The sequence below is a fragment of the Pseudopodoces humilis genome, chromosome 28 (assembly GCF_049639895.1).
Source record: "Pseudopodoces humilis isolate 2021_Gansu_Grassland_sample_001 chromosome 28, ASM4963989v1, whole genome shotgun sequence".
NCBI lineage: Eukaryota > Metazoa > Chordata > Aves > Passeriformes > Paridae > Pseudopodoces > Pseudopodoces humilis.
Genome location: NC_142227.1, coordinates 4,741,607 through 4,764,207, shown reverse-complemented (window position 1 = coordinate 4,764,207; position 22,601 = coordinate 4,741,607). Strand labels below are relative to the sequence as shown.

At 58.7% G+C, this 22,601-nt stretch overlaps 1 protein-coding gene across 3 annotated transcripts in view; it reads left to right on the top strand.

The window, feature by feature from the left end:
• The window catches only part of UNC13A (unc-13 homolog A), a 37,448-nt gene that overhangs the window by 10,860 nt on the left and 3,987 nt on the right, over positions 1-22,601 (top strand). The window contains exons 12-40 of one of the 3 annotated variants that reach the window (XM_088067639.1): positions 1,079-1,172; positions 2,165-2,211; positions 3,280-3,358; positions 4,861-4,932; positions 5,221-5,440; positions 5,950-6,177; positions 6,360-6,501; positions 6,856-7,025; positions 7,508-7,623; positions 7,718-7,881; positions 8,617-8,767; positions 11,314-11,382; positions 11,494-11,583; positions 11,733-11,867; positions 12,127-12,260; positions 12,696-12,781; positions 13,020-13,146; positions 13,228-13,324; positions 13,449-13,592; positions 14,667-14,750; positions 14,981-15,058; positions 15,336-15,424; positions 15,550-15,702; positions 15,825-15,948; positions 19,134-19,172; positions 20,118-20,147; positions 21,246-21,302; positions 21,488-21,568; positions 21,685-21,832. In XM_088067639.1, coding sequence (XP_087923765.1) covers positions 1,079-1,172; positions 2,165-2,211; positions 3,280-3,358; positions 4,861-4,932; positions 5,221-5,440; positions 5,950-6,177; positions 6,360-6,501; positions 6,856-7,025; positions 7,508-7,623; positions 7,718-7,881; positions 8,617-8,767; positions 11,314-11,382; positions 11,494-11,583; positions 11,733-11,867; positions 12,127-12,260; positions 12,696-12,781; positions 13,020-13,146; positions 13,228-13,324; positions 13,449-13,592; positions 14,667-14,750; positions 14,981-15,058; positions 15,336-15,424; positions 15,550-15,702; positions 15,825-15,948; positions 19,134-19,172; positions 20,118-20,147; positions 21,246-21,302; positions 21,488-21,568; positions 21,685-21,832 — 3,248 coding nt within the window. Of the gene's footprint in view, positions 1-1,078; positions 1,173-2,164; positions 2,212-3,279; positions 3,359-4,860; positions 4,933-5,220; positions 5,441-5,949; positions 6,178-6,359; positions 6,502-6,855; positions 7,026-7,507; positions 7,624-7,717; positions 7,882-8,616; positions 8,780-11,313; positions 11,383-11,493; positions 11,584-11,732; positions 11,868-12,126; positions 12,261-12,695; positions 12,782-13,019; positions 13,147-13,227; positions 13,325-13,448; positions 13,593-14,666; positions 14,751-14,980; positions 15,059-15,335; positions 15,425-15,549; positions 15,703-15,824; positions 15,949-19,133; positions 19,173-20,117; positions 20,148-21,245; positions 21,303-21,487; positions 21,569-21,684; positions 21,833-22,601 lie in introns of all 3 variants that reach the window. The other 2 variants (XM_088067642.1, XM_088067641.1) reach the window with 2 other exon arrangements.

Genomic DNA, 22,601 nt, shown 5'->3' with positions numbered 1-22,601 from the left:
ATCATTATGGACCATTTCCATTTTCAGTGAGTGTCGCTCCTCTGTGCAGATGTGAACTGTGATGGGCTTTTTCAGCCTTTTATTTAGTTTAAATTACACACTAGGAATGGAGAATCTCTAATTCAGACCAGTGTGTAATGAGCTGTTTTTAAAAGAGCTGGATATTTAGGCCCAAGACTTGGGAGGAACCTGAGGGCCTCAGGTAATGTCTGCCTGCAGTGCCTGCTGGGCAGGGAGCTTGGAGGTTCTGTGCTAGGATTTGGGGACTGTGGATTGTGCTGGGAACCCCAGATTGTGTTGGGACCCCCAGATGTGTGCTGAAGGCCTCAAATTAGCATGGATGACCCCAAATTAGCCTTTGGGACCCTAGAGTATCACTGGGGATTGTGGATTAGTGCTGGGAACCACAGGTTAATGCTGAGGATCCCAGATTAGCACTGAAGATCCCAGGTAAGTACAAAGTCCCCCAGAGGTCTGGGCAGGTTTATCTCCTGAGCACACCATGAGCTCTTCCCAGAGTGGTTCTTTCTCCAGTGTTGCATCACACCAGGCCCTCCAGGAGACTGGTACATTTGGAGGATTTCTTTTCTTTTCCTCCATGTCTTGATTTTGTGGGAGAGGAGAAAAAAACCCACAACACCCAGCATGTCCAGGCAGACACTTTTACCTGGGCTTGGGACCACTGGGGTGTTGGGTTCCTTTACTCCAGGAATCTGTGGTGGGAAGTGGCCAGAGGAGATTGTGCTGGGGAGATGGGGGGCAAAGGATGTTTAATTCACATGCTTGTCATCAACTGTCCCCTGTGTGTCACTTGGGTGCCCAGGGCAGTGTCTCCTAAGGGTGGGGAAGCTTCTGGCTTCTCCCCAGTGCTCTGGCCTGATTGTGCTACCCCTTGCAGCAGGACCTGCTGTCTTTTCAGGTCCTTCCTGGTACCAAGAGGCAGTTTTGCCATGGCCATGCTGTCCCAAGGCACATCAGGATCCCCAGATCATAGCCTCAGACCTGCTGGGGGTGTGGGGGCTGCTCCCCCCTCCCTGCTGCTGTGCTGGGAGGTGACAGGGGATGTGTGTGCTTGCAGGGAGCCGGCAGAAGAGGAGGTGCAGGACCCCAAAGCACGAGCCAAAGCCAACTGGCTGAGAGCCTTCAACAAGGTCTGCATGCAGCTGCAGGAGGTGAGGACCCCCTGGCCACTTCCACGGCTCCAGGCTGGGGGTACAGCCCCTTTCCACACCTGGGCAGCTTCCAGGGACATCCATGGACTTGGAGGTGCCAACAGTGGTGCCCACAACCCCATTCCCACCAAGTGGGATGCCCCAGAGGGGCCGGGAATGCTGAGGATCCCCCGTGTGTGCTGCATGCGTGTGCTGGTATGAGCCCCCCGCCCTCTCCCCTCTGTTGAGTTGACAATATTTTGTTTTGTTTTTAGACTCCATCCTCCATCTTTTCTTTTTGTTTTGGCTCTGGATTCGCTCCCTGGGGTCTCGATCCCCCTCCCCACCGCTTCTCTTTTCAGTTGTCCACCACCATGGCCCTTGCACCCGCGTCTCCCCTTCCTGCAGGGAAGGGGTGTAGCCTGCCTGCAGGTAAGCATGTCCACCTGGAACCTCCCAGCCATGTGTGTGCCTTCCCATGTGTGTGTGTGTGTGTGTGTGTGTGTGTGTGTCTGCGCAGGGATTGCCCATGAAGGAGGGGTAATGTTTTCTCTCCACCCTTCTCCTCCAAAATAATCCCCTCCCTGCAGGAGTAGGTGGCACTGCTGGATGATCCCTGCACACACACCCTCTTCCATGTGCTCTGGCTTTTCCCTGCTCTTCTTTCCAACTGCTGGGGGTCCCTGAGGACCTGCTGAGCCTTTATGATGCTTCTTCACTCCCCCAAGCCTCGAATTTCTGTACAGTGTAGCCATCCCCTCTGCTTTGCCAGCCTCAGCCCCTCTGCTGAAGCCTACCCATTTGCTCACCTGGGTCAGCCTCCTGGAGATATTTATTCCCAGTGCCAGCTCTTCACTGGGAAGAGCCCCTTTGGTTTTGGAACACAATTTTCTCTGCCCACCCTGCTCATCCTTCCATGCTCCCCCAGTGCTGTGAGCATTCACTGCCCTTGGGGGGGCTGTCCCCACACTGGTGGCTCCTGCTGTGCTCTGACACTGTCCTTTGTTTTCCAGGCCCGCGGGGAAGGTGATGGAGAAAAATCCCTGTGGTTCAAAGGCGGGTGAGTACAAGGGTTAGGGTACACTCTTCCCCCCGGGATCTCAGCCCCCTCCTCATTAGGATGTGATTAATGAGTTCAGCAGTGGGCTTGAGTGGGGAAGGGTTGCTGAGCTGTGGGCATGCAGGGAGGCCGGTTTTTTGGAGCTGAATTTTGGGGCTGGTCAGTGCTTTTGGAGCAGCCAGCAGACATGACACAGCAGCCCTGTGACCCCAAGAGCTGCTGCTGAGGGGGAGAGTGAGGAGGTGAGTTGAGATGGGGGTGAGGAGGGGAGGGGGGCAACTCCTGCTTCCCTCATGGAGTGGTGTCATGGGGAATCCTGAGCCTCTCACCTGGATGGGCTGGGGGTCTCAGTCCTGTCCTGCCCTCTCAGACAGCCCTGCCATGGACCTGGGCAGAACCTGGTAGATTGCCTGAGAACTCCCAGATCACTCCAGGGATTTCTTTCCAACAGGGCTGTGAAGTTCCATTCCTGCTTGGGTTTCCTTGCAGCAGAAATTGAGGCTTATCTGCTCAGTGCTCCCCTTTGGAGGGAACCCCAGCTCTCCAGCCTTACAGTGCAAAGCCAAAGCTAACGAAGCCAAATGGGCAGTTTTTCTCCTGGGTTTCACTGTTAAGTTTCATGTGGGGAAAAATCACCATTTTTGCCAGAATCCCATTTGCCCTCAGTTTTTAGCCCAGTGATTCCTACCCTGGCTGGGGTGGTCGTGGGGATGGGGATCCCATGGGTGGGTCCCAGGCCACAGAGGAGTTGCTCTGCAGTCATATTCACCAAATCCTAGACATTGAGAAGAAATCCTTTCCTGTGAGGGTGCCGAAGCCTTGGCACAGGTTGTTCAGAGCAGCTGTGGCTGCCCTGTCCCTGGAAGTGTCCAAGGCCAGGTTGGCAACCTGATCTAGTGGAAGGTGTCCCTGCCCATAGCAGGGTGTGGAATGAGATGGGCTTTAAGGTCCCTTCCAACCCAAACCATTCCGTGATTCTCTGAAGTGCTGAGCGACCATGGGACAACAACAGGGGGCCCCTTCCAACCTCAGCTTCCCCTTCCCCGCTGACTGTCCTCTCTCTTGCAGGCCTGGTGGTGGGCTGATCATTATAGACAGCATGCCGGACATTCGCAAGCGAAAACCCATCCCCCTAGTTAGCGATTTGGTGAGGTTCCTCCCAAGGCACCCCCCAACAGCTGCCAGCTTTGCTCCTGCTGCGCCCCACCGGACTGCACCACCTGTGCCCCTCTCCCCAGCTGCCTCTAACATGGCTTGTGTTCTCTGTTTTCTTTCCTGTGGCCTGGCTGGGCCTTCCCTGCGGCAGGGGGGCGGCTGTAAAGTTTCTGCGCTGCATTAACAGCATGCCCGACATTAAGCCTGGACGCAAATCTCTCCCTCTAGTCAGCGATCTGGTGAGCGCGGTGCGAGGGGTTAAAGAGACAGCGCCCTCGGTGCCCCCAGCCCTGCCTGAGGGGGACTGGGGTGCCCCACACTGCCTGGGGGGCTCCTGGCCCTCCTTGCAGTGGGGAGCTGGGCTCTCCCTACCTGAGGGTGCTTCTCTTTAACGGAGCTCTGGTCCCTACCCCAAGCATCAGCCTAAGGTTTCCCAGGGCTGCATCTGGTTTCCCTTTTTTTTCCTAGTGCTGTGTCCCTGGTCCCTTGCTGTCCCAGCTGCCGTAGGTCCCTGCAGCTTGGACCACACTGGTGCTGGACAGACAGACCCCCGTACCAGGGGAGGGCTGGCAGTGGCTTTTCCAAGTTGCCCAGACCCTGTCCCCGCTGTCCCAGTGTATAGTCCCCCCATGCTGGGGTCCACTCCAGTCCTTGGGCTCTATTGCACAGGGTCACTCTGGTCCCCTCCCACTCCTGATAACAAGAGACGGCAGTTTTGGAAACCAGACACCCTTGTCCCCCAGAATTAGGTGCCCTTCCCCTCCTTCCCTCTCTCTTTACACCTTGTCAGCTCCACTCTGTGCCCTCCCTGGGGTGCCACCCTCATGTTCCCAACCTGCCTCCCCCCATCCCCCCACCCCCTTGCTGTCCCCCAACTTGGTGCCCCCACCCCAGCCCTCTTGGGCAGCTGCTGATGCTTCTGCACTGTGCTCTGTTGGTGTTTTGTGGGTGGTGGGTGATGGGGTGGGCAATGTGTGGGGTTTGGGGGGGGCTGCTGCCTTTCCCTGCTGGGATCTTCAGGCTGCAACCAGTGCTGTGGCTTGGGGACACAGTCCCCCCCACGAGGGACTGCTCAGTGCTGGATGAGGGGATGTTGCCCCAACTCCCACTGGTTCTGGCAGGGAAGGGGCTCTCCTGGGAAGTGTTTGCACTAATGTTTTTTTATTCCCCCCTCGCCGGCCCTGGCTGCCCACAGGCCATGGTAAGTGCCCCCCACCCCATCTCCCCAGGGGTCTCAGACACGTGGTGAGAGGCTCTGTCCCACTGGAGCTGAACTGGGAATGTCACAGGCTGCTGGACTGGTTCAGTCCCGCTGCACAGCAGTGCTGGTATCAACGGGGGTTGGGCTGTTCCCAGTGCCCCCCATGCAGCCATCATCCCAGACATTCCCTGTCTGGGACTGGGGTCTGTCCTGGCTGTTTCACAGCCACTGGGGGTTGTTAGGAGAGAGCTCTCATGGTCTGCTGATCTGGGAACTTGCTTTCTTTCCCACAGTCCCTGGTCCAGTCCAGGAAAGCAGGAATCACGTCCGCACTGGCCTCAAGCACCTTGAACAATGAGGAGCTGGTAGGTGCTGGGGTGGGTTGGGTTGGGGATTGTTGGGAGGGAGAAACTGAGCCTCGGGGTCAGGCCAACAATGGAGGTGCAGAATCTGTGCCCCACCAGCATCCTCTAGTGATGCCTGAGCATCTGGGATGCTCATGGTAGTAATGAATCATGGGATCATTAGGGTTGGAAAGGACCTATAAGATATCAAGTCCCACTGTCAACCCAGCACCACCATCATTAAACCAAGTGCATCTGCAAGTGCCCTGCTTCAGCATTTCTCCCCCTCTCTCCCCTGTCCCCTCACAGAAAAACCATGTTTACAAGAAGACCCTGCAAGCCTTAGTGTACCCCATCTCCTGCACAACGCCCCACAACTTCGAGGTGTGGACGGCCACCACCCCCACCTACTGCTACGAGTGTGAGGGGCTGCTGTGGGGCATCGCCCGGCAGGGCATGCGCTGCGCCGAGTGCGGCGTCAAGTGCCATGAGAAGTGCCAGGACCTGCTCAACGCCGACTGCCTGCAGAGTAAGGACCTGGGGCCCACAGCCTTGTCCCTTCTCACCTTGGAGAGGGAAGAGGGAGCAGCCCAGGAGAGCTGGGAATGGTGGGCAGGACAGATAGTCCTGGGCAGGGATAGATCCCTCCAGGTTTGAATTAATTCATGCATGGAATCATAGAATCATGGAATTGTTAAGGCTGGAAAAGAACTTTAAGATTATCAGGTCCAACCATCAACTCAGCACCCTTGTGGTCACCACTAAATAATGTCCTCAAGTGCCACAGCCACATGTTTTTTGCACACTTCCAGAGGTGGCTTCACCACTGCCTGGGGCAGCCTGTGCCAGGGCTGGACAACACTTCTGGGGAAGAAGTTTCCCCTGATACCCAGCATAAACCTTCCCTGGTGCAACTTGAGACCATTTCCTCCTGTCCCTGTCCCCAAGCCCACCATGCTAACCTGCACGAGCTCTTGTCTCTCTCCTGGGTACCACCAGCCCCCCACCCCACCTCACCCATGCCTTGTCCTCTCCCAGGGGCGGCGGAGAAGAGCTCCAAGCATGGAGCAGAGGACCGGACCCAGAACATCATCATGGTGCTCAAGGACCGCATGAAGATCCGGGAGCGCAACAAACCAGAGATATTTGAGCTGATCCAGGAGGTGTTTGGGGTCAACAAGACCACGCACACACAGCAGATGAAGGCAGTCAAGCAGAGTGTCCTGGATGGCACCTCCAAATGGTCAGCCAAGATCAGCATCACGGGTAGGCAGCTCGTCACCTTCAGCCTTAGGGACCATGGGAATGTCCCCATTGCCCAACCCCTCATTCTGCCAGGCAGTTTCAGCCCCTGGGGGGATGCAGGTGCCTGTTTTGGGGATCTTTGCATGGCTGTAGCACTGACTTCTCTCTCTCTGTTCTTTCTGCCATGCTGTGCTGTGCTGCAGTGGTCTGTGCCCAGGGCCTGCAAGCAAAGGATAAGACAGGTTCCAGTGACCCCTATGTCACTGTCCAGGTTGGAAAGACAAAAAAAAGGACTAAAACTATCTACGGCAATCTCAATCCAGTCTGGGAGGAGAATTTCCATTTGTAAGTCCAGCCCTGGTCTCCCCATTCCCCTCCCTGGCCACTCATGGTTGTGACAGGCTGTGCTGGCTCTTGCCATGTCCCAGTAGGGTGGGGGGAGCCAGCTGGGCCTCATCCTGCCCCCACTGGGGTCCCTTGGGGTTCTGTTTTATGCCATGAGGATGTGACTCCAGGGGCTGATCCAGGCTGTGCTGGGGCTGCCTGGGTGTGGCACAGGGAGGGGACTGGTGCCCTCATCGGCTCTCTTCCCCAGCTCCTGCTCCATGCTGGTCCCTTTTGTTTAGGGAAGCAGTGATGGGGAGTAGCTGGAAAGGTTTTGGTGCTCATCCTGGGGCTTGCCCTTTGTCACCTCCCCAGCGAGTGCCATAACTCCTCTGACCGCATCAAGGTCCGTGTGTGGGACGAGGATGATGACATCAAGTCCCGTGTCAAGCAGCGCTTCAAGAGGGAATCTGATGACTTCCTGGGCCAGACCATCATCGAGGTCCGGACCCTGAGCGGGGAGATGGACGTCTGGTACAACCTCGGTAACCAGCACAGCCTGGGACCCCCACCCTGGGCTCAGGGGTGACACATCCTGCTCACACTGGGACCCCCACCCTGGGCTCAGGGGTGACACATCCTGCTTACACTGGGACTCCTGCCCTGGGCTCCAGTGGGGAAGTGCTGCCAGCTATAGGGTGAAAGCTATTGCAGCAGGGTCTGCTGTTAAAAACATTTAATATCAAAAGCCATCAGGATAAAGTGTTTTCCCAGGGTAATTTTCTGAACCTCTACCCAGGAGGTTCTAGAACACCAGCCCCCTGCAGAGGGGAAAGTGAAGCACAGAAAAGCGATGTTCTCTAGCAGCCAATGTGGCCAAATCCCACCCCAGCCTGGCTGCACATGGTGCTAGGTGTCCCCTCTGCCCTGGCTCTGTACCAGAGGCTCGTGCCTCTCCTTGGGGCTAGCAGTGAGTAGGGTTTCCCCAGGGACTCCTCATACCTTGTCCCTTTCCCTGCACCCACAGACAAGCGCACAGACAAGTCAGCAGTGTCGGGAGCCATCCGGCTGCACATCAGCGTGGAGATCAAGGGCGAGGAGAAGGTGGCTCCCTACCATGTTCAGTACACCTGCCTGCATGAGGTGAGCAGCCCAGACAGGCACAGAGTGCATGGCCCCCTCCCCACCCTGCCACCACCCGTCCTGGGGAGCTGACAGGACTCATTTGTACCTCCAGAACCTGTTCCACTTTGTGACGGATTTGCAAAACAACGGGGTGGTGAAAATCCCTGATGCCAAAGGGGATGATGCGTGGAAGGTGTACTTTGATGAGACAGCACAGGAGATCGTGGATGAGTTTGCCATGCGCTATGGGGTGGAGTCCATCTACCAGGCCATGACGTGAGTCCCCTGCTCCCATCTGGTTCAGAGGGCCTGCACCTGCCCCCCAGCTGGAGAGTTACTGTCCCCATCTTCCTCTCCTGCTGCCATTGACACTCACCTTGCTGCCATTGGGGCAGACTTGCCCCAAACATCTGCACCCATCTTTCCCCTTCCCAGTGCACTCTTGAACAGCCTTATCTCAAGTCCTGTGTCCAGTTCGGGCACCACAAGATCAGGAGGATCCAAAGCTGTTGGAGAGTGTCCAGAGGAGGGACACGGAGCTGGGGAAGGCTCTGAGGAGCAGCTGAGGGCACTTGGCTCGTTCAGCTGGAGCAGAGGAGACTGAGGGGAGGCTCCTCGGGGGCTGCAGCTCCTCCCGAGGGGAGGCGGAGGGGCAGGGGCTGAGCTCTGCTCTGGGACAGGGACAGGAGCCCAGGAAGGGCTGGAGCTGTGCCAGGGCTTGGGATGGATCTCAGGGCAAGGTTCTTCCCCCCGAGGCTGCTGGCACTGCCCAGGCTCCCCAGGGAATGGGCCCGGCCCCAAGGCTGCCAGAGCTCCAGGAGCGTTTGGACAGCGCTCTCAGGGATGCTCAGGGTGGGCTTGTTGGGGGGTCTGGGCAGGGCCAGGGGTTGGACTCAATGATCTTTATGGGTCTCTTCCAATTTGGGATGCTCTGGGATTCAATGATATGCACTCCAAACCCTGCATCCCCTCCCATGGCTCTAAACCCTCAGCTGCCACCTCTCTCCGTAGGCATTTTGCCTGCCTCTCCTCCAAGTACATGTGTCCCGGTGTGCCGGCGGTGATGAGCACCCTGCTGGCCAACATCAACGCCTACTACGCCCACACCACCGCCTCCAGCAACGCCAACGCCTCCGACCGCTTTGCCGCCTCCAATTTCGGGGTAAGTCCCATGGTACGTAAACGCTCTTTTCTTTTTCTCTCCTTTCTTTGGGAGGGGGTGGGGGGCTCGGGGAGCAAAACGAGCTGTGCAAAACACCCCGCTCCAAACTGCAGCCGGGCAGCAGTGGGGTCAGCCACTACTTGCCCCAAAAATCATCCCACTCCTGTTTTTCAGCAAGGAAAAGAGCCACCACCTTCCCAGGAGAAGGGCTAAATTTGCTCCCCTTATTATGGGAGCCTGAGCAAACTGGGACGCTGGGCGGCAATGTGCCAGGAGGGAGAACACCTTGGTGACAAAATCAGAAGCATTTGGCCATGAGCCACCCCTGCACTTCATGGGGGGTCTTGCACAGCCTCGTGTGCTTTGGGGTCCCCAGCCTGCTGCAAACTCAGCCGGTTGTGCCAGCACCACTGGGTGCCGAGTGGGGCGAGTTTGTGGCAGGGCCGGGGCCCCTCGGGGACATGGGCGAGAAGGGGCTGAGCCCTCACCTTGGCTCCCCCCGTGCCATCCCAGAGGCAAGAAATGGTCGCTCTGGGTGTGCATGGGTCGAGCCAGGGTCAGTGCCCAGCCCCGGGTGCAGCAAGGTGCTGGGTAGCCAGGGACACAGCCAGGGCCGAGCACAGCTCCGGGCAGCTTTGGCTCACCTGCACGTTCCTGTTGCAGGGGGGAGCTAGAGCCGAGCGAGCTGTGCCTCCGGATCACGCAGGAGGAGGAAACCGTACCAAAAACCCGCCTTTTCTCTAACATGGAGGATTTTAAAAACTTGTCTTTTTCTCTTTTTTAGAGAGCCTAAGGTTGGGTCCTAAAGTGCCCGGCCGTGTCGCTTTAACCCTGAGTACGCGTCGTGTCCAGTGTTAGAGTGCTGCAGCCGTTCCTTGGGTGTCGGGGACGCACGGTCCGGCCCAGGGCCCGGCTGGGCCATCCCCAGCAGCGCCGAAGGTTTGCGGTGGCCAGCACAGGCTGTGGATCATGTTAGGGACCCTAACCCTAACCCAGCACAGGCTGTGGATCATGTTAGGGACCCTAACCCTAACCCAGCACAGGCTGTGGATCATGTTAGGGACCCTAACCCTAACCCAGCACAGGCTGTGGATCATGTTAGGGACCCTAACCCTAACCCAGCACAGGCTGTGGATCATGTTAGGGACCCTAACCCAGCACAGACTGTCCTCATCCCAGGACTCAGACACTGCTCCAGACTCTGCAGACCTCTGTGGGTCAGCCCTGACCCAGTACAGCCAATGCTGAGGGGGGAACCCAGGGTTCTCATGGGAGGCCCACATGGCAGTTCAAAGCCTCCCCAGCAGCAGGAATGCAAAGGAAAATGCTCCCCAACAACATTTTGAGGCCAATATTGGGAAGAAATTCTTCCCTGTGAATGAGACTGAGGTTGCCCTGAGAGCAGCTGTGGCTGTCTTATCCCTGGAAGTGTTCAAGACCAGATTGGACAGGGCCTGGAGCACCCTGGGATAGTGGAAGGTGTCCTTGCCCATGGCAGGGAGTGGAACAAGGTGGTCCTTAAGGCTCCTTCCAACCCAAACTGGTCTGAGACTCTATGATGAGTTGCTTTGCCATCAGCTCTGAGCCCTGATCCAATCTGCAGCTCAAGATGGGATTTGCATCCTTCTGCCCTGTGCTCCCTGGGTGGGAGCTGGGCTGAGCTCAACTACAGCCCCTCAGCCCCAGTGGAGACCCCCCACACGGGGTGTTTTGTGCCATGTCCCTTGATGCAGCCCAGTGGGGCTAGTGAGGAGTTCTTGGAAATGTCCAACTTCTGGGGCCACCCTCAAGATGGGCAACCACTGCACATCCTTTCCCTGCCCTTTTTCCTGAGGTCTTGGAAAGCCCCAGTTGAGGGGCTACTGTTCCTGCAGTGCCTCTCCCAGCTCTTGTCCTGAGCCCAGGCTCAGATGTGTTCCAGTGGGCAGGGCAGACAGAGCAGCCTGTCAGCCTCCCAGCAATGACAGGGGACACGTGGTGTCACCTCTCCATCCTGAACCTCATCTGGCATGGCCACGTGTGCCACAGGAGCTGCTGAGGGCTTCAGCTGAGCCTCAGCCACCAGCAAGGAGATGCTCTTCTCTGCAGGCATGCTCTGCCCATTCAGGGGGAGGCAGGAAGGCAGGAAGGCAGGAAGGAAGGAAGGAAGGAAGGAAGGAAGGAAGGCAGGAAGGAAGGAAGGAAGGAAGGCAGGAAGGAAGGAAGGAAGGCAGGAAGGAAGGAAGGAAGGAAGGAAGGAAGGCAGGAAGGAAGGAAGGAAGGAAGGAAGGAAGGAAGGAAGGAAGGAAGGAAGGAAGGAAGGAAGGAAGGAAGGAAGGAAGGAAGGAAGGCAGGAAGGAAGGAAGGAAGGCAGGAAGGAAGGCAGGAAGGAAGGAAGGCAGGAAGGCAGGAAGGAAGGAAGGAAGGAAGGAAGGAAGGAAGGAAGGAAGGAAAAGGAAGAAAGGGAGGAAAGGAAAGGAGGGAAGGAAGATGAGAGACAAGGGCAGGGGGGGTCAGTGCCTGCCACCTTTCCCCTGCTCACCTGCCCCTGGGGCGTTTCTCCGCAGAAAGATCGCTTTGTCAAACTCCTGGACCAGCTACACAACTCCCTGCGCATCGACCTCTCCATGTACCGGGTAAGGTGCCTGCCTTGCCTCAGTGGCCCTACCTGAAGCAACCGGTTCCCTCACCCTCACTTGCCTCTGTGAATTTTGAGGACAAAAATTTCCTTTTCCTTTCCTTGCCAGAACAACTTCCCTGCCAGCAGCCCTGAACGGCTGCAGGACTTGAAGTCCACAGTGGATTTGCTGACCAGCATCACCTTCTTTCGGATGAAGGTACTGCTGGGGCCCCACTCCCCCTGTCCCTCAGGGCATCTGACTCTCTTTGGCCCTGGTTCTCTGGGGGTTGGGGTTGTGCTGGCCCATGGTGTTCCTGGGTGGGTGTCTGGGGGTGCTCCAAACACCCTGCCCTCCCTGCACACCAGGTCCAGGAGCTGCAGAGCCCCCCACGAGCCAGCCAGGTGGTGAAGGACTGTGTGAAGGCCTGTCTCAACTCCACCTATGAGTACATCTTCAACAACTGCCATGAGCTCTACAGCCGCGAGTACCAGACAGACCCGGTGCGTGGGGCAGGGGGGATGCCAGGCACTGACCTCCCCATCCCATGCCCTTCTCCTTTTCCTCGTGCTCCTGCTCCCTCTCCAGAGTGCTTAGTCCATGCAGAATGATTCCCAGGCCTTGGAGTTGAGATCAAGACAGACAAGAGGGGGCTGCATGGGGCCTCCAGGGTATTCCCTCCTGCCCCCTTGTTAGCCCTGACACAAAGCTGAGCCCTGCATTGGGGTGACCGAAGTCTCCACTGTGTCCCTGCCCCTCCAGACTAAGAAAGGCGAGGTGCCCCCTGAGGAGCAGGGTCCCAGCATCAAAAACCTGGATTTCTGGTCCAAGCTCATCACCCTGATTGTCTCCATTATCGAGGAAGACAAGAACTCCTACACACCCTGCCTGAACCAGTGAGTAGGTGCTGGGGAAGGGGACGCTGCTGTGCCCACAGAGGGTGCCCACATGGAGGCAGTGGGATCTTGAGGCCTTTGGAAGTGGTTGTAACATCAATTCTACAGATGGGAAAGCTGAGGCTGCTGGGAGGTGTGTGAGGGATGTCTGTCCATGTGGTTGATTCACACTGTGTTCATAGCCTCAAACTCTGCCAGGGGAGGTTCAGGTTGGATATCAGGACAAATTCATAGAAAGGGTGGTCAGACATTGGATGGGGCTGCCCAGGGAGGTTTGGAGTTGCTACCCCTGGAGGTGTCCAAGGAAGGCCTGGATCTGTCATTCGGTGCTCTGGGCTGGGTTACAAGGAGATCATTCACAGGTTGGACTTGATGGCCTTGGAGGTCTTTTCCACCTTAAAGGATTCTGTGATTCACACTCTCCCCTTGCCCCAGGTTCCCCCAGGAACTGAATGTGGGGAAGATCAGTGCTGAGGTGATGTGGAACCTCTTTGCTCAGGACATGAAGTATGCGATGGAGGGTGAGTCCCACCTGGCACCCTGAGCCAGAGAGGGGGGAACCAGGCAGGAGCTGTCCTCAGCTCACACCTCACCTGTTCCCTAGGCAGACCCATTTAATCTCCTCAACACCATGCGTAGCTTAAATCCTCCCCCTCCAGAGGCCCTTCCACCTTCACCCTGTTACCCTGGAGGTGCCCTTGGGGAGCCACACCCCAGATTTGGGACTCAGAGTGACCCCCATACCCTTTCCCCCTGCAGAGCATGAGAAGCACCGGCTGTGCAAGAGCGCAGACTACATGAACCTGCACTTCAAGGTGAAGTGGCTGTACAACGAGTACGTCACCGAGCTGCCCTCCTTCAAGAGCCGTGTGCCCGAGTACCCTGCGTGAGTACAGCCCTGGGGCTGGGGAGGGGGACTGGCACCACGAGGGCTGCTGGCCTCACCACAGCTGGGTCTCTCTTTCAGCTGGTTCGAGCCTTTTGTCATCCAGTGGCTGGATGAGAACGAAGAGGTGTCACGGGATTTCCTGCACGGAGCACTGGAGCGGGACAAGAAGGATGGGGTACGAACAGAACTAGAGACACGGCCTCAGAGGCGAGGGGCTTGTCCCTTGATGCCCTGTATGTCCTGACTGGGGCCAAAACCTTCCCCACACATCCTGCTGACACCTCATCTCACTCCCACAGTTCCAGCAGACCTCGGAGCATGCGCTCTTCTCCTGCTCTGTGGTGGACGTTTTCTCCCAGCTCAACCAGAGCTTTGAGATCATCAAGAAGCTGGAGTGCCCCGATCCCCAGATTGTGGGGCACTACATGCGACGGTTTGCCAAGGTGGGCACCTGCCAGGGCAGGGGTCAGCACTGCCCTGGGACCCCAGTCCCAGCCCTGGCTGGGGCTCCTGGGCTCTCTGTGCCCACTCCATCCAGCTGTGGGCAGCCAATATGCCACCAACACACCCTGGGATGCTCCCAGCTCTCCTAGCACAGGAGATTAATTAATTATGAGCTAATTGATGAGTTATTTGCTTAATTAATATAGATTAAGTAAAGCTGGCTTGCTGCAATATAGGAGGGAGTTGCATGTAGGCTTGGTGGCTGCTGCCTTTGCAGTTGTGCTGGATCTGGCTTCCAGTGGCTGTGCCCATGTGGCTCCTGGTGCATGAGCCAGATGTGCCCAGGTGTGCAAGGAGGGCAATGGCACCTGGCTTGTACCAGCAATGGTGTGGCCAGCAGGACCAGAGCAGTGACTGTCCCCCTGTGCTGGGCACTGCTGAGGCCCCACCTCAAATCCTGGGGTCGGTTTTGGACCCCTCACAACAAGAAAGACATTGAGGGACTGGAGCGTGTCCAGAGAAGGGAACAGAGCTGGGAAAGGGACTGGAGTAGCAGGAGCAGCTGAGGGAGCTGTGGAGGCTCAGTCTGGAGAAAAGGTGGCTCAGGGGGCCCTTCTGGCTCTGCACAACTCCCTGCCAGGAGGGGACAGCCAGGGGGAAAGTCAGGCTCTGCTTCCAGGGAACAGGGACAGGAGGAGAGGAAATGGCCTTAAGTTGTTCCAGGGGAGGGTTGGATGTTGGTAAAATTTCTTCACTGAAAGGTTTGTCCAGTCTTGGCACAGTAGAGTCACTGTCCCTGGAAGCATTTAAAAAGCATGTGGATGTGGCACTTAAGGATACAGTTTAGTGGTGAACATGGTGGTGGTGCTGAGTTGATGGTTGGACTTGAATTTATAGGGCTTTTCCAACCTTAATGATTCCATGATCCATGAGACCAGAGGGTCTGGGGCTCCCTGTATGTATCCAGATATGAGGTTGTTTCACTGCTGTGGGACTCATGTTTTCCTTCTCTCCCTCCTTCCCCTTTGTTGCTGCTGCCTGGGTGCCTTTGTTGGTGCCCTGTTTGATTGCAGACCATCAGCAATGTGCTGCTCCAGTACGCTGAGATCATCTCCAAGGATTTTGCCTCGTACTGCTCCAAGGAGAAAGAGAAAGTGGTGATGTATCTCCTTTTTGCTGTCCCCACATGGTGACTCCAGCTGTCACCTCAGCCCCAGTGTGGACTGGTCCTTTCCTGATGGCAGTTCCTGACACACTGCCAGGGTGGCTTCTGTGCCATCCCTGTCCTCAAGTCCCCCAGTGCAAGGTGGGAGGGTACTGGGGCTGGGGGCAGCAGTCCCAGGCATATTTCTTGGTGCTGACCCCCCTTTCCATCTCTCCCCTCCAGCCCTGCATCCTGATGAACAACATCCAGCAGCTCCGTGTCCAGCTTGAGAAGATGTTTGAAGCCATGGGTGGGAAGGATGTGAGTATGGGAGGGTTCCAGGAGGGAGCCCTGTGAGGGGTTGGATCGTTCCCTTCCCCCCAGAGGTAGCCCCTTGCCCAGTTGCCCAGTGCTGGGAGCACACTCATTCCTCACTCCTGTGTGGGATCACGCTGTCCCGTCCCATGGCACGCAGCTTTCCCACCATATCGGATGGGGAAAGGCTTCACCCTGCCCAGGGATGCATTTGGGATGCAGAAACTTCCCTGAGGGCTGGTTCAGGGACCCTGTCAGCTTCAACAACTTGTCCCTCCTGCAGCTGGACACAGAAGCCAGTGATATCCTCAAGGAACTGCAGGTGAAACTTAACAATGTCCTGGATGATCTGAGCCGAGTCTTTGCCACCAGGTACAGCTGGGTGAAGGGAGGGGCAGTGGGCAAAGGAGAGGTCTGGGGCTCCAGAAGCTGTGGCTGGGGCCAGGCCAGGGGCCCTGGGGGGATATGCTGAGCTGCCTGTGTGTTGTGGTCTCCAGTTTCCAGCCACACATTGAGGAGTGTGTGAAGCAGATGGGTGACATCCTGAGCCAGGTGAAGGGCACCGGCAACGTCCCCGCCAGCACCTGCAGCAGCGTCGCGCAGGACGCTGACAATGTCCTGCAGCCCATCATGGACCTGCTGGACAGCAAGTGAGCGTGGGGGGCAACTGGAACCCCACCCTGCCCCTCCTGGCCTTGGCAGGCAGTGTGAGGGACCTGCAGTGCTGGGGTGACACGGGAGGGGTGACACAAGCGCTGTCTCCTCTGTGCAGCCTGACGCTCTTTGCCAAGATCTGCGAGAAGACGGTGCTGAAGCGGGTGCTGAAGGAGCTCTGGAAGCTGGTGATGAACACCATGGAGAAGACCATCGTCCTACCCCCACTCACAGACCAGACGGTGAGTGATGGGGAGAGAGACCAGGGACCCTGAGGCACAGGTGACTGACTGGGACCAGTGTGGGGACACTGCTGGCCAGGTGCCCTCACTGGCATGTGAGAGGGTGGGGACTTCATTGGTGTCTCCAAACCTGTGTCCCGCTGCTGGCCAGGGAGAGGATGGAAAAGAGACAGGTCATCCTTGCTCCAGGACCTTCTTGGTTGGCTTTGCCAAAGGACCTTCCTGCCACCTCCATTGTGGCATGAAGTGGGGACACTGGCCCTTTCTTATCCATCCTTCCCTCGGAGCTGGGACAGCATCCCATGCCACACTCATCCACGCTGGCTGTGGGCATGCTCCCTGTGCCAGGTGTATCCAGAGGCTCCTGGAGTGTGGGGAGATGCTGCCTGTTGGCCTTGCTGAGGGGCTGGGGGTTTCATGAGGATGGGGGGACATATTCCCCAGCAGGGCTGAGCAATTCCTTGCTCCTGTGGGGGGTTTAGGAAAGCAGAGCAAACCCAGGGAATGGTCCCTCTCTGAGGCTCCATATCACATTGCTGTTTGTCTGCCACTCCTGCACCTGCAGCTTTCTGAGGTGGTTCCTTCAAAGTCAGGCAGGAAAGGGTGACACTGAGTGCTCTTGACCAGCCACATACCTGTTCTTGTCACTCTTTGGTGGCTTTCGTCACCATTACAAAGCTGGGCTCAGGCTCTTCCTTGGAGTTCCTGGAGCTGTCAGCCTCTGTCACCTTTCTGGGGCTGTGGAGCTCCTGTGCTGTGTCTGTGAGGGACAGCACAGTGGTGACATGTCAGCCCTCAGTGGTGCCTGTGCCACTGTGTCACAGCCCTGAGCCTGCCTCAGGTCAGCCCCACATCACTCCTGACCGGGCTCACACACCCTTGGCCAAAGGTGGCCAAATCTCATAGGAAGGCTGGTGCCACTGAGTCCCAGTCCCCGTCCCAGTCCCCATCCCAGTCCCCATCCCAGTCCCCATCCCAGTCCCCATCCCAGTCCCCATCCCAGTCTCTTTCCAGCCATGCTCTGGAGGCACTGGGGTCCGTGCTAGGGCAGAGGAGGGTGCATGGACATGTAGCTCTGTTGGGTGATTTTCATGAGAGCAGACAATCCCTGGAAAAGGTTTGCTGGGACTGGTCCCTGGGGCAGGGGACAACCTGCCCAGGTGTCCCTGGGTGCCAGCATGCGGGGCAGGTTGGCAGTTTGGGGGTCCATGTCAGAGCCGGGTGCCGAGAGGGGTCCCTGGAACTGAGCCCCCCTCAGGCAAAGCCCCCCCAGAGTCAGAAGGGACTGGGCAGGTGAGGATGGGGCCCCTCGGGGGCTGTGGAGCCTGCGGTGCAGTGGCAGGGCAGTGACACCGAGTGCTGTGCATGGGGGACACTCGTGGCCCTGCGGGGGTGGGGGGCAGCCAGGGCTGGCACTGGGGAGGATGGAGGAGGCGGGGGCCGACACTCACGTCACGGTTGTTCTCTCCAATTGCTCCTCTCGCCTCTCAATGGCAGATGATTGTAAGTACGGCAGCTCCCTGTCTGTCTGTCTGTCTGTCCGCTCTGTGTCGGTCCTGGCCTCGCCGGTTCTTGTCTTGTGTGGCTGCCCGTGCCCTGCCCACACCCTCCTTCGGCTCCTGACCTGGTCCAGCTCCTGGTCCCCAGCCCTGCCTGGCACATGCCAGCGGCCCCTCGGGGATGTGGTGGGTGGAGAGCTCTTGGACAGATTGGCAGTGCCGGGATGTGGGGAGGGACGAGGGGAGGTTGTGGGGTGGGAGGGGGCGGTGATGGCAGTGCCGTGTCATCAGGGACTGCCAAGCCAGGGCTCCGTGCTGAGGGGACAAATACCGCGGGAGGCACGAGCAGGGAGCGGTGCGTGCCTGGAGTCAGGGATGCTCTTCTGTCCCTCCTGCCTCAGTTTCCCCTCCAGGCCCTGGCTGGGGTCTGGCTGTGGTGGGGGTGAGGGCAGAGGCTTTCCCTGCCAGGAGGAGGAGGAGGAGGAGGAGGAGGAGTCTCTCGAGGGGACTCGGCGGTCCCTGGTCCGGGTGCTCGGTGTCGGGGCAGGCTGCTGGCACAAGTTGTGAGGCTCTTCCCTGGTCGGGATGTGACCCTGGGAACCTGGACTCCTGGTTCCCTTCTCGGCATCGCTGCTGGGTCCTTGCATGGCTTTGACTGAGCAGTTTCCTTCTGTCCTCTTCTGACCAGTCTGTGGCTGTTGGTTTATGCCCCCGGGGGCAAGGGAAGGGCAATTTCCCCTCCAGTCCTGTCCCCACCCCTGCTGTGACTCGGGCACCTGTGCAGGAAGAGCGGTGGGACCAGCTGCTGGGTGCTGGTGCTAATCCCTGCAGGAACAAGCACCCCTCTGCTGTTCCCCAGCACCTTTTGTGTCCAACAGCAGCATTTGGAGAGGCCTTGGGGGCAGCCTGAGGCTGAGTGTCCCCTCAGACCTCGTGGGAACCTCATGAGGAACTCACGGGGGCCTCGTGGGGACTCCATGTCCCAGCTTTGCTGAGGCTCTGGGGGACAGAGCAGTGTCAGCTCTGTGTGGTACAAGCTGCTCTTGTTCACCCATCACCCTGTGTCAGGGCCAGAGCCCCTCCTGGCAGCCCTGCTTGGCCCTACCTGTGCTGCTTGTTCCTTCTGAGGCTTCCCAGCCAGCTGACTCCGTGCTCCCCTCTCCTGATTCCAACAGCCCACCCTGAGAGCCGAGTTCATACTCCCACACGGCACTGCTGCCTCATTTCACAGTTTCTCTTGCCTGGATCAGTGTGGGGTTGCCACTGGGCCCAGCCCTGCACAAACCAGAGCCCTGTGTGCCAATGCCAAATCCCAGCTACTCCCTCCCTGCTCCCTCCCCAGTGCTGGGAGCACCTGCCAGAGCTGAAGCAGGATGTGTGGGGGCACCAGAGCCTGCCCACACACAGCTGGATCCTGTATTCCAGCAAGGATCATGCTTCATGGATTCAGCATCCCTTCATCCCAGCAGTTTCCCACTGTGAGGACAAGTTCTCCAGCAGTGCAACATCCTGCTTTCCAGTGGGGATCCAGCACCCTGATGACACCAGGCCCTCACTGAGAATGGGGACCAGTCCCCCACTGGCTGTCCTTCAGGAGCTCGTGATGTCTCTGCCACCTGTGCCCCTGTGTCCTGTCCCATGCTGTCCCCCCACCCCCCCACTCAACCTCTGACATTGCTTCTACAGGGCACGCTCTTGAGAAAACATGGCAAGGGGACAGAGAAGGTAAATAGCTGTGGGCTCCGTGTGTGTCACCACCCCGGGGCCACACTTGTGGTCTCACACCCGCCTGCTGTGGAGGTCCAGGCTTGTCCGTGCTTCCTCTGTCGTGCTGTCTGGATGTGCTGTTGCCTGCGTGGTGTTGTGGTGAGGTGTGCTGTGCTGTGTGCTGGGGACAGCCCCAGTTCTGTGTGTCCCCGGGGTAGGGAGCGGGGTCTCTGTGGTGTTTAGTCCCCGTGGGTGGATTTGGGGTGTCACCCATCCCCGTGGGGGACACTGCCCCTCAGCCCTCAGCCCCAGCGAGGGGTTGTGCATGGGAGACCCTCCACACAAGCCCATCCCACTGTGGGGGGCTCAGGAAGAGGGGGCACCCCATGCTGGGTACAGTGAGGGCCCCGGGGCTGCTGAGATCCCCCGGATCTCTGAGCCCGCTCCCCTGTCCTTGCTGAGCCCCAGCCCTGCTCCAAGGGCATCCTCCAGCACATGGGCTCTTGCCCTGTCTGGGGACTCCTCATCCCAGGGTGGGGGCTCGGCACTGCCCCCAGCCTGCTCCCCAGATCTTGGTTCTTGGGAAGAGCCATGCCAGCATCCATCTGGGCAATGCCTGCCGCTCCCCCTCCTCTCCTGGGGGACATTGGCTCCTGCCCGGTTTGCTGAGTGTGCTGGGTGAGCTGAATCCCTCTGATCTCCCAGCCCCAAATGGGGTGGGGAGCAAACCTGCCTGTCCTCAGAAGAGACCTGGCACACTCAGCACAGCTCCAGCAGCGTGAGCGTGGGGCTGAGCCTTTGCAGCTGTGAACTGGTGCAGAACCAGCAGCACCAGCAGAGAACTGGGCAGAACCAGAGGAGAGTACAGGGAGAGCTCTCATGGCCAGGGGATGTGGGGGACCTGGAGCTGCGGCCAAATGCTGCTGGGGCCACCAGTAACTGTCCCTTGCTGTTCTCTTCCAGAGCAGGGTGAAGCTGCCCAGTCACACTGAAGTAAGGACATGGCTCTTCTGCTCCCCACTTGGCACTGCTCTCTCCCCTTCCCTCCTCCCTGTCCCTTGTGCTCTGGGTTGGGGGCTTCCAGCTCAGTCCAGTGTCCTGTTGTGCTCTGTTTTGGGGACGCCAGTGTCCCCAGATACCAGCCTGTCCACTGACTGGGGGAGATGGGAACAGTGAGGGTGGAATTAATGGGACAGAACTGGATGGGCAGAGGGATGGGCACAAAGGGTAAAACGGTGGCATACAAAATGAGGGCATGGAGGGGGCAGACCCCTGCAGAAGGTGCTGGTTAATGGGAGAGATGCCGAGGTTTCTGTGTTGGGAAGGACTGGAACTGCTGGTGCTGGGAAGGTGGTGGAGGTCTCTGGGCCCCAATTTATCCCGTTGCATTTGCACACTGGAGGAGTTGAGGAGGAGTTCTTGTGCTCAGCCCAGTCAGAGGTGCCAGCCCAGGGCAGTGAGTGGGATCTACCCATCCAAGGGGCTGCTGTGCCCATGGGCCCCACGGATTGGCTCCATGGCCCCTGCCGTGGTGGGGGCACAGGTCAGGCAAAGGCAGCACAGGTCTCCCACCTGGGGGACTCCCTGGAGTGCCAAGGGGCTGGGAACCTCCCTGGGACTGGGCAGGGCTCTGTGTGGCCGGGGGCTGTTTGGTGGCTGTGGGGTAGAGGCCACATCCTCCCTGTGCCCGCTGTCCCTCACGCTCGCTCTCTGCTCCCACCGTGTCCGATGTCCGAGTGGTCAGTGCCGTGCTGTGCCAGGCCCTGTTGGATGCAGGAGCAGGTGCTTGGAGCACGGGAAGCAGGATGGGACTCTTGGGCCGAGCTGCTTGTGCTGAGCAGAGCATGAGGCCCCTGATGCCGGGGTGACGTCCTGCCCTGGGGTCCCCAAGCCTGCAGCCTCACAGCTGTGCAGAGAACTCGAGCTGAGACAGGGCTGCTGGCCTGGTACCTGTGTCACCTTCCTGGCTGCTGTCCCCTGGAGCAGCCTCTGGAACTGCAGCAAGTTTCTGGCACGATGTGCCCAGCCTGGCCATGCCACCCCCAGCCCGGCTGCTCACCGGGGCTGTCCCTGTCTCTTTGCTCTCTGCAGGGCACACAGATGATTTTCAACGCGGCCAAGGAGCTGGGGCAGCTTTCCAAGCTGAAGGTGAGGGCTGGGGGTCACTGAGCTGAAGGAGAGGGCTGGGGATGCTGGGTTGCTCTCTGTTCTAGGCTGGCTGCCAGTGCCACTGCTGCCAGGACCCCAGCACTGCCCCCTTGCTGAGCTGGGCTGAGCTGGGCTGGGCAGCGGGGTCCTGGTCCCGTGCTGAGTGCAGGATTTGTGTCCCCCAGGACCACATGGTGCGTGAGGAAGCTAAGAGCCTGACCCCGAAGCAGTGTGCTGTGGTGGAGCTGGCACTGGACACCATCAAGGTGAGGGCACTCTGGGGTGTTTGGGGTGCCCCTGGGGCTCTGACCCTGAGGTCACGGGGAGCATCTGGGGGACCCTCACAGAGCTGCTGAGCATCCCGAGGCCTTTCCCCCTCCAGCAATACTTCCATGCCGGTGGCGTGGGGCTGAAGAAAACCTTCCTGGAGAAGAGCCCTGACCTGCAGTCACTGCGCTACGCCCTGTCCCTCTACACCCAGGCCACTGATCTCCTCATCAAAACCTTTGTGCAGACCCAGTCGTCGCAGGGTAGGACACGCTGCCCTGGCACCTGCTGGGCCCTCCCCAGGGGCTCGGCTGCCCCATGACCAGGATCCACCTTGGCTCTGTCTCAGTTGGGGCTGGGGGTCCCAGTCAGGCTCACGGGGCGGGGGGGAGATGGGTGGGGAAGGAAGGGTTTTTTCCTCCTGTGCTTTGCAGGTGAAGAGGGGCCATGGGTGCCCAACAGCATCAGCCTGGCACTCCCCAGTCCCCCACCAGCAAGAACAGTGGGTCCCCAGGGCCAGAGCATTGCTGGACAGGCATGGAAATGGGGCCTGTGGGTGGGGGGAAGATCACACTCCATCCAGGTGTCACAGTGTTTGTCCCCTCTGGGTGGCCCCAGGCACCCAGCACAGACCAGTCACAGAGATCCGGATGCTGTGCCAGGGCCTGTCCTGGCCGTACTAGGTTCCCAAGCCCCTGATCTGGACTCTGGGGTGCAGTGCAGGATGCTGGGCACCTTCCAGGGCAGGATCAGCCCTCAGCTCTAAACACTGCCCTTTATTCTGTCCCTTGGCTGCTGGAGGGGGGCCCTGAGATGGTCGGAGGTGGTCATGGGCCACCACAGGGTGCCCCAGCCAGGCTTGTCTGCGTCCTCGGGGAGTGGGACGTGCGTTTGCTGTCCGTGAGTCTCCTTCAAGGGACGTCTGTCGTGTCTGTGCCTCCTGTGCCAGCCATGTTGGGGGCGTGGGGTTGGGTCTGGTGGGTGCCAGCACCCCTGGGTGTTCCCTGTCCCCAGGAGCCCACACTCGGAGCT